The 19,059-nt window shown below is 65.4% G+C and overlaps 1 protein-coding gene across 1 annotated transcript in view; it reads right to left on the bottom strand.

Annotated features, from left to right (window-relative positions):
* Positions 1-19,059, bottom strand: part of MYO7B (myosin VIIB) — a 98,188-nt gene that overhangs the window by 8,511 nt on the left and 70,618 nt on the right. The window contains 16 exon segments of the mRNA XM_058301178.2: positions 988-1,154; positions 1,835-1,961; positions 2,041-2,158; positions 3,909-4,076; positions 6,061-6,288; positions 6,729-6,902; positions 8,369-8,488; positions 9,963-10,089; positions 10,471-10,598; positions 10,719-10,796; positions 12,174-12,341; positions 12,493-12,702; positions 13,816-13,986; positions 15,030-15,092; positions 15,239-15,457; positions 17,883-17,967. Of these exon segments, the coding sequence (XP_058157161.1) occupies positions 988-1,154; positions 1,835-1,961; positions 2,041-2,158; positions 3,909-4,076; positions 6,061-6,288; positions 6,729-6,902; positions 8,369-8,488; positions 9,963-10,089; positions 10,471-10,598; positions 10,719-10,796; positions 12,174-12,341; positions 12,493-12,702; positions 13,816-13,986; positions 15,030-15,092; positions 15,239-15,457; positions 17,883-17,967 (2,351 nt within the window).

Below are 19,059 nucleotides of genomic sequence, written 5' to 3'. Positions count from 1 at the left end.
AGAAGCCGGTGTTTACCGAGGCCCCGGCGGGAGCCAGGCTCCTGGACCGCTGCCTCGGACAGGTGGGGAAATCGAGGCACAGGGAGGCAGTGAGTGCCCGGTGGCTCCCACTGCCAGAGGGGGTGGGACTGGGAGCTTGGGCCTTGGGGACTCTCACCCACCCCCTGTGGTGGACAGACACACAGCCCCGGGGGTGGGGGGCAGCAGCTGGGAAGCTCCCCGACTGTGGCTACCCCCTCCATCTGGGGAGACCCACTCGGGCCTGAGCAGGACCCGGCCTGCAGGGAGAGGCCGGTGGGTGAGGGAAGGAGGGTACACAGCCCCGGCCACCGCCTCGGTCCCCGTCTGTCAATGGGCCGGGGTGGGGTGGGAGTGAGGCTGCAGGGAGGGTGGCCGCTTGCCACCCGCCAAGCCGCGCCCCTGCGCTCTGAGCCCCGTTGTTCCCTGCAGCGCCTCTTTCCCGTAATGCCGGGCCTCGGCTCATCGGAAGCACCGAGCCTGACCGGGGCGGGCCTTGGCGCCCGCACCTGCCCCCACAGCCCACAGCTGGGCCTTCGCCAGGGTGCTGGTGTGCAGGGAAGACACGGCTTGTCTAAGGCCCGTGTCCCCCTGCCGTGTGGCCCTGTGCAAGCGGCCGCCCTTCTCTGAGCCTCTACGGTTCTGTGCCTGCACAAGGGGGTAGTAGGGTGGGTGGGTGCAGGGTGCCCTACAGCACAGAGGGGCAAGGCCATTTGATTTGCTGGGGTGGGAGGCAGGGGTGCCCGACCCTCGCCCGAGCTTGCCCGGGAGCACAGCACTGCGGCGCGTTTGCCTCGAGGTGGGAGGCCTCCTCCTCCAGCCGTCAGCTTGAGCCGAGAGGGGGCTCCAGCTGGCTCTGTGCTTCCCCCCCTCCTCAGCGCTGCTCCTGCCGCACGGGGCCACGGCGCTGAGCCGGCTGCCCCCTGGGTGGCTCTTTCGGTAGCCCTGCAGCCCCTGCCCCGGCGGCACCTGTGGCCCTCCTGTCCTCCAAGGCCATGGCGAACACGGACCGCTCCTTCAGCCCCTCCAGAAACAGGCCCACGAGCTCGGCAACGGCCACGCTGCTGGGGGCCATGAACTTGTACTCCTCCTCGTGCAGCGTGCTCAGCTCCAGCCTCTGCCCGTCCCGGGCCGCCCTGCGGGACACGGGGCACCACGTGACCGCATGTGGGGGGGTCCCATCCCACCCTGCTCAGCCCCTCACCGGCCACCAAAGGGGCCCTCACCCGTGGGCAGCCCAGGACACTGCAAATTGCCCGGGGATGGGGTCTGAGCCCGGCTCCCCGGGTCCCAGGACTCCCATGGGAGGTGGGAGGGTACAGCAGAGCTCAGGGTCTGGGGGGTGGTCAGCACGGAGCAGCCAGGAGGCGTCCGGGGGTTCAGGACGGCCACACGGCAGTGCGAGGAGCCCCGGCGCTGGCACCCACGTGCTCGGGGACCCGGGCCCACACCCGGCCTCCCCGTGCCTCAGTTTACTCATCTGCCAATGGGCCCTCTCCCAGACGAGCTGGACCCTTGGCAGGACTGGATCTTGCCCATGAAGAGGCAAGGGGTCTACAAAGTGATTGCCACACGTCCCCGGGCCCCTGCCGGGGGCGTCTGGGTTTTTAACTGAGCAGGTGCAGGAGGCGGCGCTCCCGGGCTGGGAGGGGCGGTGGCTCCCCCGTGGAAGGACCAGCCCGCGAGGCTAACCCTTACCCCTCCACCCAGGCTCCCCTCTCTCCCTGCCCCCCTCCAGCCCCCGGACACATCGGCCCCGAGGATGCAGGCGGGGGCGGCGAGGGGCTCGGGGGCGTCGTTCCCTTCCCGCGCACACCTGTTGGTGATCAGACTCGTCACCTCCGGGAAGGAGAGTTCCAGGAGGGTCTTCTCCCTCTGGTCCAGGAAGCACAGCCCCTTCCAGTTCACGGCCAGGATCAGCTGCGCCTTGGGCAGGCGGGGACCTGGCCGGGGGGCCACGGAGGGGTGACGCCTGGGCTGGCCCCGGGGTCCCACGCGCCCCCCTCGGCCGGATGCCCTTACCGGAGAGTGTGGTGACTTGGAAGAGGCGGGAGAAGAGCAGGGGCCACTGCAGGCGGGCGGCGTCCACCACCTGCTCCTGCACGGCCAGCGGCGGCGTGCGCGCCTGGACGTACGGCGCCTGCGCGGGAGGGCCGGCCGGGCTGTGGGGTTGCCTCCCTCCTCCTCCCACCGCGCCCCTGCCCCTGGCTCGGCCGCGCCCACCCGGCCCCTGGCTGGTGCTGGCTGGAGGCTGCGGGCTGGACGCCTCTGCCCTCCTGCGGTGGCTGGAGAGGGGCGGGGGCTGGTGCACGTCTGTGTGTCCATGCGCCTGGGGGCATGTGTCCGTGTGTCTGTGTCTCTGTACGTCTCTGTGAGCGTGTGTCTGTGCGTGTGTATTTCCATGTCCGCACATGCCTGTCTGTGCATGTGTTTGTGCCCGCTCTCGCGCACACGAGCCCCGGGCCCGCGTCTTGCTCTACGCGCGAGGCCCGTCTCTGTGCGTGCCCCTCGGTCTTTCTTCCCTGGAGCGTCTCCTGCATATCTGGGGGTGACCCTCAGGCCCCTCCGGCCTTCTCACCTGCCCCTGCTTCCCAGTCTTCAGGTTTCCTTCCCCCTCTGACCCTCGGCCCTGTGCCACCCTTCCTGCCCCCTCCACCGCCCTGCCACCGTGGCCGGCTACGCAGCACAGAGGACGCCGTGAGTCGCTCTTGGCTTACTGAATGAAACGCTATTTCCCTTGTCTCCGCTTTAAGACGGAGCCGGGTGCTCTTCACACACCGGCTTTGGAAACGTAAACTGTTAGGGCATGTCTGAAGGGTGATTTGGCTTTTCCACTTTCCCCAACCCCCACTGCCCAGGAGTGCTGCCGAGAGATGCTAAGGTGCACCCTGTGCAGCCACGGTTGCGTGGTCAGGTATGTTCGGGAAATGCTGGCTCCTTCACTGCAGGACTGCTCAGAGCCTTTAATGAGCAACTGCGCACCAAAGTGCCAGGAGTAAGAGAGCCAGCAGCGTTTCCCACCCCCACGGGCCCCCTTGGGACCCCCTGCTTGGGATGGCAGGTGGCGCCTGGGCCGGGCTGCCTTCTCTGAATCCTGGCGTCTGACCCACTCGCCTGTGTTTAGCTCCCTGCCCCTGGGCTGGCAGTCCTCGAGAGCCCGTGGGGTGGTTTCCTGTTTCTCCTTGGCCTATCCTTTGTGGTCTGTAGCATCCTGGGACAACTTGGGGGGTGCACCAACGGGTGCAGTTACCCAGAGGCACCCTGGCACCCCCTCGCTCTGGGAGGGTGGGGGTGCTGGCGGAGGGGCGGGTCCCATCAGAAAGGGGCTGGGGGCTGCTCCTGGTTGGGAGGCCGGGAGGCCGGCAACCAGACGGGGTGCCTCTGCTGTCCCCTCTTGGGGTGGAATGTTCCGGACACCAGCAGAAACCTCCGGTGGGGTGGGGGGCCTGCGAACACGGGAGGGGAGTCTCGGGGTGCAGGCGCGGGGCAGGGAGGCTCAGAGGCCCGGGGACGCTTGGCCTTAGGCCCTGGCCACCTGGCCACGTGGACGGGCGGTGGTGGGAGGGGCACCTTCCCCTCTGCGGAGGCAGCACCGGGGGTGTCCTCGCGCCTGCGGGGGCGGCCAGCAGAGCAGGTCTCTGTGCCCAGGCTTGGCCCGCCTCCCGGCTTGGGCGCCCACTCGGCTGCAGGCCCTCTGCCCACCCCCAGATCAGACCTGCAGGAGAGGGGAGGCTGGGCCGCCCGGGGAGTGCGGGCTGAACTGACCGGCCCGAGCGTCCCCGTGGCCTGGTGGGCGGGGGCTCGGGGGTCAGCTCCAGCACGAGGGGACCCGTGCGGGGCCCCGGGACCCACTGCCCCGAGGGGAGCCGCGCAGCTGCGTGGAGGCTGACCTGGGCGAGGGCGGCGGTGACGAGGCTGGCCCACCGCTCCGGGGGCTTGGTCCTGTGCAGCTTGGCGGGGACGCAGGCGGGCAGCAGCTCCTGGACGGCCTCGCGGCCTGCCGAGGCGCCCAGCTGCACGTAGCAGTGCCGGGCCAGGAGCTCCACCAGCTTCTCCTCCTGCTCGGGACAGCGGCGGTGGGGAGACACGCGGGCCGCCCCCCTGCCCTGCTCGCCCCGCCCCCGGAGAGCCGAGCAGCGGCCCAGGCAGGCCCCGGCCCGCGGCCCCCTCCACAGGGACCCGCCCCGGCTGGCCTGAGGCCCTCCGCCCCGGCTCCCGCGTGCTCCCGTGCTCTTCCCTGCCCCTGGGGGAGCCTCCGCCTTGCTGTCCCAGGGGGGTCTCTGAGCTTCAGGCTCCCCCTGTCAAAGGAGACCAATGGCCACCCACCTGCAGCTTCAAGGGACTCGGTTTACCCTGTGTAGAGCACCCAGCACAGCACAGTATGGGTTAGTGTGGGCTAGCACAGGCCAGCACGGGCCAGCACTGCCCACACAGCCCAGCACGGGCCAGCATGAACCAGCACGAACCAGCATGGGCCAACATGCCCCAGCATGGGCCAGCATGGCCCAGCAAGGGCCAGCACGGCCCAGCATGGGCCAGCACAGGCCAGCATGGCCCAGCACTGCCCAGCAAGGGCCAGCACGGCCCAGCACGGGCCAGCACAGGCCAGCACAGCCCAGCAAGGGCCAGCACTGCCCAGCACGGGCCAGCACGAACCAGCACGAACCAGCATGAACCAGCATGGGCCAACATGCCCCAGCATGGGCCAGCATGGCCCAGCACTGCCCAGCACTGCCCAGCAAGGGCCAGCACGGCCCAGCACGGGCCAGCACAGGCCAGCACAGCCCAGCAAGGGCCAGCACTGCCCAGCACGGGCCAGCACGGGCCAACACACCCCAGCACAGGCCAGCACAGGCCAGCCTGCCCAGCACAGGCCAACATGCCCCAGCACGGGCCAACACTGCCCAGCATGGGCCAGCACGGCCCAGCACAGCCCAGCATGGGCCAGCACTGCTCAGCACAGCACAGCACAGGCCAGCATAGGTCAGCATGGCCCAGCACGGGCCAGTACAAGTAGCCTCCCGCCCTCTGGCCTCCTGTCCTCCTTGCAGCTGCCTCTCCACCTGCCACGCAGGCCTAGCAGCACCCTCCTGACTCCTGTGCGGGGTGGGCCCCTGCGGAGCGGGCGCAGGGCAGCCCCGAGCCCCCACCCCACCTTACAGAGGAGGCCCTGCTGCTCTCTTCTCTTTCAGATGAGTCTCGAGGCTCAGAGAGGTGCTGGAACGTGCTACGGCCCCATGGCCAGGTTGGCGCAGGCGTGGGGGGTGGGGGCTGGACTCGGCTGGGGCTCTTGGCCCCCAGGCCCTGCTGGCCAGGCAGGGAGCTGCCGTGGGGGCACCCAATTGGGCGCCTTCCCCACCTGCTGCTGGTGCCACGGACAGACCCCAAGGTGGAAGGGACTGTGCAACCCACGACCCCTCCCTTGACCCCCACTCCTCGGCCTCCTGTGCCCGGGGCCCCCATTTGCAAAGCTCTGCACGTCCCCTCCCACCCCTCTATGCTCCTCTCACCTTCAAGGCCAGCAGGGTCCCCTCCTCCAGGGAGTATCCCCTGACTGCAGCTGCCAGCCCAGCCCTGCCACCCCCCCACTCTGGCTCCCGTGGCACCCACGGCCGCCTCTAGCATGCCTCTTTCTCGGGCAGATTGGTGGGCATCACGGATGGGGCCACATGCCCCAAAAAGGCATGCTCAAGCCCTGACGCCCAGTCCCGCGGCGTGAGCCCACCTGCGAACCGGGCCTGCGGCAAGGTCATCAGTTAAGGCGAGGCCTGCCAGGACGGGCCTCCGTGCAAAAGGCCTGCAGTTCTTAGGAGCAGAGGACATCTGGGCACCGCAAGGAAGAGGACCAGCGGAGAGAGGCGGCCTGTGGCCGAGGCAAGCTGGCGCTCTGGACGGCCCGCACGCCGCCACCAGGCCCTGCGGGCTCCCGAGGGAGCGCGGGTGCGGACACCTCGACTCGGCCTTCCGGCTTCCGGGAGATCCCTGCGGCGTCGGCGGCCCTGGCCGACCGAGAGGGGGCGGCCGGCCCCTCAGAACCCTCACCTTCTCGAAGCTGTACTCGCCGGACCGGACCCCGTGGAGCACTTGGCGGTAAATGAGCTCGGTGCTGACCGCGTCCTCCCGCGAGTCGTGCCAGGGCGTGAAGAACTCCTTCCGGAAGTAGATGCGCCAGGGCGCCTGACGCTCACCCTCACCCCTCTCCCGGGCCAGCTGCTCGCACTGGGCCACGGCGTCCATCACGTGGTCGCGCCCACTGCCCAGGGACCAGAACTGAGGCCGGAGCCGGGGAAGCGGGGTCAGCGGCTGCTCGGGGGCGCCGTGCCCCGTGGGGACCCCCCACCACCGTGGGTGTGTGGCCGGGTGCTCCGGCCGGGGGACCCCTTGGCTGCCTGGTGCGAGTGTGTCCGAGGGTGGGGTGGGAGCAGGGGCAGCTGGGCGGGCGGGTGGGCATGGGCCCCGGGAGCAGAACGTCGGGCTGCACGAGTGCCTGGCTGCCCGGGGGCAGGGAGGGGCAAGCGGCGGTGCGAGATGGGGGCTGGGGTGCTGCTGCTGGGTGGGGATCTGACAGCACCTGGGGCCTGGGGGTGCAGGAAGGTGGCTGCGGGGGTGCAGCGCTGCCGCGTGCGCACGTGTGCTGTGTGCGTGTGCACACGGTGTGTCTGTGGGGCGGTGGGAGAGTGGGGGGGCCGGGCGGGGCCCGCAGGCCGTACCTTGTCATACACGGCCACCTGGAGGGAGAAGCCCAGGTGGTCACTGAGGCCCCGCGTGCGGGCGATGTGCAGGCAGACCTCCCGCGACGTGGAGGCCGAGTCCACCATGACCGTCAGGCTCTGGCCGGTGCCCAAGACGACGTGCACTGGGATGTGCTTCTTGGACTTGACCGCCTGGGGGCGCACGGGGGCTTAGGCCTGCCTGGGACGCGCCGTCCGGGGTGCACCACCTGGCAGTCGTCCAAGCTCTCAGGCCCGGGACCACCTCCAGCCCATCTGCCCGCCCTCGCCCCCGGCCCTCGAGGGCCCAGACCATCTCGAGCCCCAGTACTGGCCAAAGTTTGTGGCTTGGACCGACGGATGCACACCCTACAAGCGTCCCCCCAGCTCCCTCGCCTCCCCGGGGGGGTGGTGGCAGGAACGACCCCGTCCTAAGAGGCGGCTCCCGAGCCCTGGCCAGGTGAGTGATGCACGGAGAACCCTCGCAGGTGGGCCGAGCTCTCGCAACCCGAGGCCAGGAGCCGGGACCATTTCTGGGTCCAGGAAGCTATTGCTCCTGTGCGCGGAAGCGGCATGCGATTCCCGCGGCTGCCGCAGGCTCCCTGGCTCGGGGCGTCGTGGGCCAAGTGGGTGGAGCAAGGGCGCGGAGGGCGGGAAGCCCGTGGGTGGGTGCGAGGGCGAGAGGCGGGGAGGGGTGCTGCGGGAGGGTCCTGAGTCCCCCTAGCATGGGGCATCCCAAGGCCTGGAGGGAGAAACTTCAGGCTGCAGCAGGGGCCAGAGCGGGGAGGAGGGGGTGTTCACCCAGCCCTGGCTGGTCTCAGCGCCCCATCCTGGGGACAGGTAGTGGCGCCTGCTTCCAACAGCACCACCAAGACAACCGCTCCGGAGAGAGGCTGCCTTCCTTTTAAAATGCAAATATTGGGAAGCGGACTTGGCCCAGTGGTTAGGGCGACCATCTACCACATGGGAGGTCCGTGGTTCAAACCCCGGGCCTCCTTGACCCGTGTGGAGCTGGCCCATGCGCAGTGCTGATGCGTGCAAGGAGTGCCCTGCCACGCAGGGGTGTCCCCCGCATAGGGGAACCCCACCCGCAAGGAGTGCGCCCCGCAAGGAGTGCGCCCCGCAAGGAGTGCGCCCCGCAAGGAGTGCGCCCCACAAGGAGAGCTGCCCAGCATGAAAGAAAGTTCAGCCTGCCCAGGAATGGCGCCACCCACAAGGAGAGCTGACACAGCAAGATGACGCAACAAAGAGAAACACAGATTCCCGTGCCGCTGACAAAAACAGAAGCAGACAAAGAAAACGCAGCAAATAGACACAGAGAACAGACAACCGGGGTGGGGGGGAGGGGAGAGAAATAAATAAATTTTTAAAAATGCAAATATTATCCCATCGTTAAGCAATGAGCTGTCAATTCCACCTTTGAGCTAATTAATTGGCCAGATTTAATATAGAAGTGGGGCGGGGCCTTGGAAGCACGGGCAGCCCCAGCCCCCTTCGCCCCCAGCCATGTTCCGACAGGAGCACAGAGGCCACACCTGTGAGGGCAGGACGGAGGCCCTCACCTGGGGAAGGGGTCCTGGGAGCTGACAGACACACAGACCCCACCGCAGCCCCACGGACGGCAGCCCGTCCCCGCCTACCTGCAGCTCCAGCCAGGTGGGGGGCTCCGCGCGCACCCCGTTGGCGTAGGTGCGTCTCAGGCGCTCCGCGCAGAAGGGCCCATAGCCCACCGGGCCGTGACCGATGAAGTTCAGCAAGTACTGGTGGGCGAGGGAGGGAGAGGAGGCGGCTCAGAATGGAGGCCGCCTGCTTTCCAGCCCAGCAAACGGTGGAAAAAAAAATACGTGTATATATATATAAAACAGCCCGCTTCGTGCTCACACACCTTAGAAAGACTGAAATCGGGGCCACCTTTCTGGGATGCAGTTCGGCCACTGCAAGGCAGAGCCGTAGCTTTAAAATGCTCCTACTCTCTGACCCGCTCGCCGGCCCTTCCCTAAAGGCAAATACGAATCCTCCCCCTCCTGCGTGGTGTAATTTACGACTGTGAACAATTAGGAGCCTCCTAAATGTCCATCCACAAGTGAAATCCCTTCTGGGGCAGCGTGGGAAAGAGGACGTTCGAGGGTGTTCGTGAAAAGTTTATACCATGAGAAACACGGGTGGAGGGGAGTGAAAACCAGGAGAGGGCTCACAGGATTCACATTTAACCCGGCCTCATCTTGCTTCGGCAAAGCCCCTCCAGGGAGGAGGTGGCCGAGCATCTTTCTGCCCCCCAGGGAGACTGTGCCCCGTCCTGGGTGGGGACGTGCCTGGAGGGCCCCGGCCAGCGGGCGAGCAAGTGCCCCGCTCCCAGCGCTGCCGGCCGCCCCAGCCCCGGGAGCTGAGTCTCGGTTCCACTCCAGGAAGGGGGCTGCTATGCCTGGAGGGCCGGAGGACGCCCCGCAGGGCTGCCCCCGTGGGCGAGGGCTGAGCAGCTCCTCCTTAGCCTGTCTGCGTTCGCACCTGCTACCAGGTCATCTGGACAAGAAGGTGTAGTGGCCCAGCCTGGGGCCTCGCAGGGCCCCCCTGCCAGCTCCCCACCTCCACGCACCCCGCCTCAGGGTCCGTTCCGGATGCCCCGTCGTCTTTTCAACGTGCGTTTCCCGGCTCACCTCAGCCTCAGACCGAGCGGGCTGCCCCACGGGCACGGCAGGGGCTGCAAGGGGCCGGCCCAGGGGCCCCTCTTACGGGAGAGGAAGCTGAGGCCCGCGGACCCGGGGCTCCTGGAGGCTCCTCCAGGCTCCAGGGCCAACACGAGCTCTCACCAGCCCTCCTCGCCTTCACGAACCCCCCACCTTTATGAGCCCCCCACCTTCACGAATCCACCCCACATTCCTGAACCTTCCCCCGCCTCTGTGAGCCTCCCCCACCTTCGTGAACCTCTCCCCCTCCGTGAGCCTCCCCTCTCCGTGAATCTTCCCCCTCCGTGAGCCTCCCCCACCTTCCTGAACCTCCCCTCTCCATGAGCCTCCCCCATTCACCTCCCCTCTCTGTGAGCCTCTCCCCCGTGAGCCTCCCCCCTCCGTGAGCCTCCCCCCTCCATTCACCTCCCCTCCTGTGAGCCTCCCCCCTCCACTCACCTCCCCCCTCCATTCACCTCCCCTCCTGTGAGCCTCCCCCCTCCACTCACCTCCCTCCCCCTTCCATTCACCTCCCCCCTCCCCCCCCCCCCACCACCCCGGGAGCACCCACCTTCAGGAACCTCTCCGAGGGGGGGAAGCAGCCCAGGCAGAGGCTGAGCAGGATCCAGCCCCGGGCCACGCTGCTCGTCTGGGAGTTCCCTGAGAGCTGCTTGCAGATCTGGCAGTAGATCTCGTCCCTGGAAGACACAGACCACTGGGGGCAGGCCGGGAGCCGGGGGTGGGGTGGGGGCCGGGGCTGAGGGCTGTGAGCCTTGGAGGGGCTGGGGCGGCCCTGGCAGAGCACCGTCTGCCCCCCTCCCTGGGTGGGCCCCCTGCTGGCCCCCGGCAGCCCCCTCTCCTCCACTGCCTTTGCCGGACGCCCCTCTGCCCGTGGGATTGAATCCATACTCCTGGCCCCGGCGGTGACAAACCACGGGCGTCGCAGACCCTGGAGGCTGCTGCCAGGCCCCAGAGCTGCTCACGCGCCCCCTTCGGCGCGCGGGCCCCTCATCCCGGCCCGCCCGGGCACGGAGCCCCGGCCTTTCCGGTGGCCCTTGGCGGGCGGCCGGGGGGCTGACCTGAGGCCGGGCCGCAGGATGGCGTGGCCCACGACGAAGCGTGCCTTCTCCAGGTTGGACGTGGGCCGCTCCAGGATGGGGCCGTCGGGCTCCGGGGCGGCGTCTCCAGCGCTCGGCTGCCCGGCCACCTAAAACCCGAGGACGGCGGTCAGGGGGCCCGCGGCGCCCCCCACGTGCCCAGCGGGAGGGCAGCCGGCGGGCAGGGAGGTGAGAGCCTGGAGCCGCGCCGCGGGCTGGCCCGGGCTCACCTGGCCTGCGACCTGGGAGGACTGCTGCGGCTTCCCGGAGGAGGTGTCCTTTGTCCCCGCGTCCTTGGGGCCGGGCCTCTGGGAAAGGACACAGTCCCCAGGGGAGGTGAGACCCGAGGCGGTTCTGCCCGGGAGAGCCCCGGGAGAGCCACAGACAAGCCGCGGCCCCGCCCTCTCCCTCACCACGTGCCCACCAGAGGTGCCCAGGACAATGCCCCACAATGTCTCACCCCGGAACTGCAGCTTCCTCCTGCACCCACCATGGCGTCGGCACAGCCCGCCCGGCCCAGCTTCCCTCCTCCTTTCTACAAACCCCCCTGCCAGAAGGCCCCTCCTCGGGCAGCACCTCCTCCGGGAAGCCGCCCTGATGCCCTGCTCACACCCACAGGTGCCTCACGCCATGCTGTCGGGCTCTGTTCACAGGTCAGTCTCCCCGGCCAGGCAAGGAGCCGGGGCCTCTGCCGGCCGCAGTGTGACTGAGCCATCGTGGAGGTGGGCTTTCCAGACCCCGTCACACCTCGAGAGAGGCCTGGCTGACAGCTGGCGGCCACCTCACGAGGGACCCTGCACCAGAACCGCCCAGCTAAGCCATTCCCAATTCCAGCGCACAAAAACCGGGTGAGAAAATGAACGCCATCAGCTGCTCCGTTTGGGGGTCACTTGTTACCCAGCAATCGCTAACCCGTGCACTCTGGTAGAACCTGGTGACCGGGAAGCCAGGGCCTGGGCCTGGACTCCCTCCGTGGGATGCCTGGCCCAGCGGTGGCCACCTGCTCCCCGGGAGCAGACCCCTTGAGCTCTGCCTGCAGGCACACAGGCACCTGCGCGGAGTCCGTGAGCGCGGTCACAGCTCCCCTGTGGGCGGGCCTGCGGGTCGTCACTGCCGTGCAATTCCTTTCGACTGCGCTCAGTCAGCTCCACCAAGACGACGTTACGGGACTCAGGCCCCGGGAAGGACCTGGGCCCCCGACGGGCACGGGCGTGAACGAACACTCCCGGGGGGGGGGGGGGCGGGAGCTGGGTCCTGGATTTGAATCCCGGCTCTGTCACCAGTGGTTGCTGGGGGGTGCGGGCAAGCCCCTTCACCCCTGTGAACCCCCGCTGATGCAGCCATAAAACAGTCCCCCCCGTCGGGCTGCCCCCCTGGGGATCAGATGACCGTGGCCTCGGCCACACAGCAGGGCCCCTCAATAGTCCTGAATCCTGTTCCAGTCAAGCCCGGCACCTGAGCGCCCAGTGGGGGCCCCCGCTAGCCGCCCTGGCCCCGGGCGGCCCCCGCCTCAAGAGCTCCTGGGTGTGCCCCTGACGGAACGCCCCGGGCACTCTGGGGGGGCTGGGCTGGTTCTCGGGGAGCTGCCACGGGAGGCCTCCGTGGCTCGGCTCCCCCTTCACGTCCTGCTCTGCAGGGCCTTGGGCCTGGCCGTGTCCCCCCCCCCCCACCGCCCTTCCCCGCACCTGCGCAGGTCCGCCGTGCTGGGGCGCTCGGGCGCTGCTGTCCCCACTAGGCGCATCGTGGTTCTGCCGCAGCCCCGGTCTGCCAAGCGGGCCGTTCCTGGCGAAGAGCCCAGGCTCGGGAAGATCCCCCATGAACCTCAGGATGACAATCCACACGGCCAGGGCGACCTGGGGAGACGAGACAGAGGCCCAGGCTGGACCCCAGCTCCCGGCACCCACGCCCGCATACCCCCAGCGTCTTCCCTGTGCCCCTGAATGAGACCCCGGCCCGGGGATGGGGTGAGGGGTGGCGCCGCTGGAGGCCGGGGTCCCCGGGTACCGAGCAGTCGGTGTCGTCTTCGTGGTAGAGCAGCGGGTGCCGCAGGGGCTGCCGGATGTGCCTGGGGCTGGCTGACTTCTGGAAGTAGGTGGCTGCGAACTTGGGGAAGGTATAGTCGGCCAGGCCGTCCGCGTCCTCTTCCGGCTCCTCGGCCATGGGCACTGTGTCCAGGTCGACCTCAGGCAGTCTCTGGGCCTCTGACTCCAGGTCCTGGGTGGGGCAGAGTGGGAGGGGCTGGCGCAAGGGCCTTTCAGATCACAGCGACCACCAGCCGACCGCAGGGGGCTGCACACGGTGGGGGAGCGGGCACCCCGGAGAGCCTGCCTGGCCATCCGTGGGGTGCAGGCTCCTGTCCACGCCCCCGGGCGTCAGGGAGCTGGGGGGGGCCGGCGCACGGCGGGGGGGAGGCGGGCACCCCGGAGGGTCTGCCTGGCTATCCCCGGGTGCAGGCTCCTGTCCACGCCCCCAGGTGTCAGGGAGCGGTGGGGGGGGCTGCTCATGGCTGGGAGGCAGGCGCCCCAGCGGGTCTGCCTGGCTATACCCGGGGTGCAGACTCCCGTCCACACTCCCGGGGGGCTGCGCATGGGGGGAGTGGGCACCCCGGAGAGTCTGCCTGGCTATCCGCGGGGTGCAGGCTCTCGTCCATGCCCCCGGGCGTAAGGGAGCCGGGGTGGGGGGGGGCTGCACATGGTGGGGGAGGCGGGCGCCCCGGAGGCTCTGCCTGGCTATCCCCGGGGTACAGGCTCTCGTCCACGCCCCTGGGCCTCAGGGACCCCAGGGGGCTGCCGGCGGCCGGTGGCTTGGGGGACCATCACAGTGTTTCGAGCACACTGCCCAGCAGGCCTGGAGCTCTGACTGCCCGCTGCCCCCTTGCCGGCCTGCCCGCACCCCGAGACCTCCCCCAGCCTTTCCGCAGAGCCCCCGCCTACCAAGAGCTCCCCTGAGGAGGGCCCAGATCCTGGGCCCATGGGGGGTTGCTGAGGCAGGAGTGGGCCCAGAGCGGGGACAGGGTCTGTTCAAGCCCGGCCCTGCAGGCCGCTCCTCCCCGGGCTCCCCCTACCCGTCTTCCTAGGTCTCCACATCCGGCAGGAGGCCAGCTGCCCCGGTGCACGGGGAGAAGGGGGTGCCGTGCAGAGGCCTCGCAGGTGAGTGAGGGCTCAACTGCGGGGCTGTGAGCCCAGAAGCCCACCGGCCCCTCTTCTTTGCCTAAATGCGCAGGACTGCTCCCCCAGCCCGAGGCTGGTGGGAGGGGGCTGCACTCAGCGCCCGGCCTTCCACCCCCCCCTCCCGGGACCTGGACCCCGGCAGGACGGGGCGTCTCACCTCGAAGCGCGGGGGCGCTGGGCCCTCCTGGCCCCCAATCATGGAGGGGAGGAAGCCAAACACCTGCTCCACCATCTCCGTGTCGGTGACCGTGTCGTAGATGGACCGGCGCTTCTGGGCGGGGCTGGCGCTCCGGCCCTCCCGCTGCCCGGCTGGGATGACCAGCGGCGCCTGCACACGCACCGGGGAGGGGTTACTGACGGCCCCCCGGGCCCAGGGTGCGCGGGGGTCGGGATTAGGGTCCCACCACATAACCCGCCTCCTGCTGTCACCTGGCCACGTCGGCAGGCGCTGCTCTAAAAGTCAACGCATTTAACAGCCAGAAGTGACCAGAGACGAGGCAGCTGGCCTTGCTGGTTCCCAGAGCAGGACCAGAAAAGGGGCTGCTTGTCCTCGCCCCACCATCCCAGGAGGTCCCCAGGCACCCCTCGAGCCCCCAGGCCCCCCCGAGTCCAGCTGCGACACCACTGCTCCGGCCCGCTGCCCTTCGCCCAGAGACCCAGGCCCCCACTGGGCAGGACCCCGGGCCTGCACGCGTGGGGCCCCGCGGTGCAGCCAGCTGGGGCCGCAGGTGGGTGAGAGCGTCTCTTCTCTCCTGGGCCCTTTCCATCCCACTAGGCACTGGCTCAGCGCACCTGCCTTGCACCTAGCGAGCCAAGGTAACCCATCCTGGCCCAGGGCCTTCTCGCAACTTCCAAGCGAGCTGTGCTGGAGCGGGAGGGGGGCCTAGGGCTCCTCTGAAGGACGTTCCAAGGTCAGCATTTCAAACCTGCCTCTCGGTGCCCCCCTGCTCTCTCTGCCTTCACTTAGCCTTTCCCGTCCTCCCACTCCCCGAGCGCTACCCTGGGGGTTTCTCTGTTCCCCCAACCCCCACCCAGCCTGCATGCCGCAGCTCCCTGGACAGAGCCCTTCTCTCTCCTCCGTGGAGCGGTGTCCTCTCTCGGTGCATCTGGGAGGAGGGACGTCCAGCCCTTCTGAGAAACTGTCCCCAGACGTGGGCTAAAGGGAGGGGACCGAGGAGCTCGACCGCCAGGGATCAAAGTGCCCTATGTTTGTGGCCCGAAAACTCCTGTGGACGTGCTCCCTCTCCCAGGCCACCCCCGTGAGCTCCAGGTGGTGAAGGGGGCTCCCCAGGTGCCATGGTGGCCCTGCGCAGGCGGCTGGACAGGGAGAGGAGGGAGCTCGTGCAGCGCCCGGGAGACCTCCGAACTGACCTCCGTATTGCTGGGCTCGAGCCACTGGCCCTTGGAGCAAGGTCTCCAGCGAGTGACAAAGACCTAGTTAGAAATCAGCGCAGTCTCGGCTCCACGGAGGCCTGCCCAGGCGGGTTCCGGGGGTGTCGACGCCGCCCCGGCCCCTCCCGCCGCCCTCCCCCGTGTGGGCGCCCCAGCCTCGCCTGCCCGAGAGCACGGGGACCACCTACGGAGGCTCTCCGCCGCCGCGCGCTCCGCCGGGCAGCCATGCCGCGGGCGTGCGCCTGGATGACCAGCACGGCCCTCCTCCTGCTCTCAGCCTCCCGGCGCGCCAGGTAGCCCCTGCAGACGGCCTGCAGCCTGACCACGCTCCGCCGCGTCGCCTGGTACTGCCTCTCCAGCAGGCGGCCCCGGGCGATGGCCTGCAGGCGCTCGAAGCCCAGGAGGATCTGCAGAGGCAAGGGCCATCGAGGGAGGCTGGGGGAGACGCGACCGAGGGCCCCCGGAACCGGAGGCACGCCCTGCTGCCCAGGAGGCCTCGCCAGTTAGCCTTAGAGTGACCTGCTTTCCGGCAAAGGGCTGGGGCTAAAGTGCCCCCGCCTTCGGGCCCGGTCATAGTAAGTGCCTTATTACTGGTGAAGCACTTAGAACAGGGCCTGGCACACAAACAAGGGCTAAAAAGGCATTTCGTAAGCGGCACAGAGTGGCCTGTGGTGACCACTGCCAAGGACCTGGCTGCGACGTCAAGGGGGCGATGGGCGGTAGAAGCCTCACTTTTCACACCTGCTAAGCCAGGCCCCACTGAGCTGTCGGGAGCCAGCGGCCCGGCGTGTGGAAGGAGTGGGGCAGGCATCCACGTCTAGGCCACCAGCACGCCCTGGCCAGAGCCGTCGCTGGGCTCCGGTCAGCTTCTCCAGGAGCGTCGGGCGACTGTCCACTCTCAGCTCTCCAGGGAAAGTTTGGTCTCGTGCTTCCGTGGAAAGGTCGAGAAGCCACCCAGACCTGCACTCAAAGGCCAGCTCTGCTGCTCACGCACTGCCGGCTCCTGGCAAATGCCTTGCCCTCTCTCGGCCTCGGTTTCCTTGGCCATTCATAGGTGGTAATGATTCCCGCCTTAAGGGTGGGTCGAACATGAAATAAAGCGCTGCTGGAGAAGCCAGCCACTACTGGGCCCCTGGGGAGGACGGAATGCTGACAGGCTGCCTCTCTGACACGGCCTGGGTCAGTCCTGTGGACACAGCTAGTGGAGGTCAGAACCACAGGCCACCCAGGACGAAGGCAAGGGGTCAGACGAGGCTCAGGGGCACGTTTGAGGTCGCTGTGGTTCCTCTGCCCAGCAGACACCAACGGCCAGTGCCTGGTTCAGGAAGGGAAAGCTTCGGAGGAAATGCTTGAAACAAGGACCAATCTACGCATTCACTCATTCTGTTCCTGCAAATTGGGAAAGGCAGCTATTCTCTAATTTCAGAGGCAGGGCCCTCGCCCCAGCTCTGAAGATGTCAGAAATTCTGCAGGACAAACCCCAGGACTAGGGTTTGTGCTAAAAAAAATAGAGTGGGGGATGCTGAGGCCGAATCATTTAAACTCTGCCTTTGATAGAGAGTTAATATCCAGAATGCATGAAGAAATTCTACAACTTAACAATAAGAAAGCCAAACAACCCAATCAAAATGTGGGCAAAAGACTTGAACAGACATTTCTCCAAAGAAAATATACCAATGGCCAAATAGCATATGAAAAGATACTTAACATCATTAGCTATTAGGGAAATGCACGTCAAAACCACAATGAGAATGGCTATTATTTTAAAAACAGAAAATTACACGTGTTGGAGAAGATGTGGAGAAAGAGGAACACTCCTTCATTGTTGGTGGGAAGGTAAAATGGTGCACCTGCTGTGGAAGACAGTTTGGCAGTTCTCCTAAAAGCCAATTATAGAATTATCATACAACAGTAAACTTTCTTCAAGGTATATACCACAAAGAATTGAAAGCAAGGACTCGAACAGGTATTTGCACACCAACGTTCATAGTGGCATTATTCACAATTGCCAAAAGATGTAAGCAACCCATGTGTCTGTAAACTGATGAATGGATAAATATATGTGGTATATACATACAACGGAATATCATTCAACTGTAAAAGGACTGAAGTTCTGATACATGTGAGAACATGGATGAACATTGAAGACATCATGTTGAGTCAAATAAGCCAGACACAAAAGGACAAATACTGCGTGATCTCATTGATAGGAAGCAACCAGAACAAGCAAATGCACTGAGTCAGAATCTAGCAAATGGGCTACCAGGGGACAGGGTGGGAATAGGAAAGGAGGGGCAAGGCTTAAAATGTACAGTTTATATCAGGTTGATTGCAAAGTTTTGGTAAAAGATGGTGGTGATGGTAACACAACATTGTGAATGTAATTAACACAAGTGAATTATATTTTTGATTGTGGTTAAGAGGGGAAATTTTTAGGTTGTATATAGGTTACTTGAATAAAAAATTTAAAACAACGACAACAACATTGGACCACACAATACGGTGGACCCTAATGTAAAGCGCGGGCAATTTTAATAGTACAATTATAAAAATGCTCCTTCATCCATTGCAGCAAATGGGCCACACTAATGCAAGGAGTTAGTAACAGGGTGGTATAGGGGAACTCTGTGTTTTATGCATGATTTTTCTGTAAACGCCCGACTTCTCTAATGTAAAAAACTCTGTCTACCATGTCTGCTAGGGATTTGATCCTTCCTACCTGAGCTCTCACAGTTGAAGCAATAACTTCGGCCTTTCTTTCGCTGTCTATGGACGACGCGAGCCCATGCTCCTGCAGGTGCACAGGTGCCGCCTCCCCGAGAGCTCACTCACCAGCCTGAAGTTTCTCCTGGTGCAGTAGCCTCTCCACTGAGACTGCAGGGTCACCGCTGCCCGCCTTTGCTTCAGGAACTCCTTCCTGGAAGGGGAGACGCAAGCCAGAGACGTGTCATAGCTCCCACTTCTGAAAACTTCTGATTTCAAGTTTATGGGAGAGTTGCAAAATTAATACAAAACTCGTACAGAGAACTCCAACCCCTAGACGTTTTAAAGCCTTTGGGACAATAACTGAATTTGAAGGGAAGAGAGACAAGGAAATGTTGGCAGAAATGGATACATAAATCAATCCTTCTTCAGACCCCGCGGTCAAGTTAGGAACCTACAGTCTCTGAGCAACGGCTCAATTTGCTCCTAAGGTTGCATTTGCGAATGAGGAGAGTCAAGCTTTCAAAGTCATCGTGTATTTCTTATTTTCCCTAAAGATCACGGAGGGAGAAAAAATTTCCGATTCTTTTCCTTGACAGGTCCCGTCCCCTGGCCACGGGTCCAGGTGTCTGCCAGAAACCAGGGAATCTGACACCCCCAGGACCAGGGCTCCCGGGGCACAGCTCAGGGTGGGGTGACCTGGCTCCATCCAAGTCTGCTCCCCTCAGCAGGGAGGGAAGTGGGTGGGGCGTTGTGGTAGTTTGAGGCTTTGTGGACCCCAGAAAATTATGTTCTTAAATTATTCCATTCCTGTGGGTGGGGCCTTTTGAGCAGATTGAGCACATTTGATGAGAACTTCAGTAACTTCAGAACAAGCAAACTCACAGAGTCAAAACCTAGCAAATAGGTTACGGGGGACAGAGTAGGAATAGGAAACGAGGAGGCAAGGCTTAAAATGTACAGTTTTAATACACCTTTAGTACAATTTACTGATAACACCAGCAAGGAATAGCCCAGGGTGGGTCTTGATCCTCTTACTGGCATCTTTTATGAACGGAGGAAGCCAGGAAAGAGGAAGTCCAGGAAGCTGGAGAGACAGAAAGAGAACACAGGAGCTCAGAGAGGAACCCACTGAAGCTGAGAGAGAAAGCAGCCAGCAGCGGGAAGCGATGGAGCCTGGAGGAGAAGGCAGAGAACGGCCGACCGCACCAGGGGGTCCTGGACCACCGGCAGGTGGTCTTCGGGGAGAGCGCATCGCCTGCTGATGTCTGGATTTGGACTTTCTCAGCCTCGGAACCGCACGTTT

The sequence above is a fragment of the Dasypus novemcinctus genome, chromosome 7, assembly GCF_030445035.2.
Source record: "Dasypus novemcinctus isolate mDasNov1 chromosome 7, mDasNov1.1.hap2, whole genome shotgun sequence".
NCBI classification, from domain to species: domain Eukaryota; kingdom Metazoa; phylum Chordata; class Mammalia; order Cingulata; family Dasypodidae; genus Dasypus; species Dasypus novemcinctus.
This window is presented reverse-complemented; position numbering and strand designations above follow the sequence as displayed.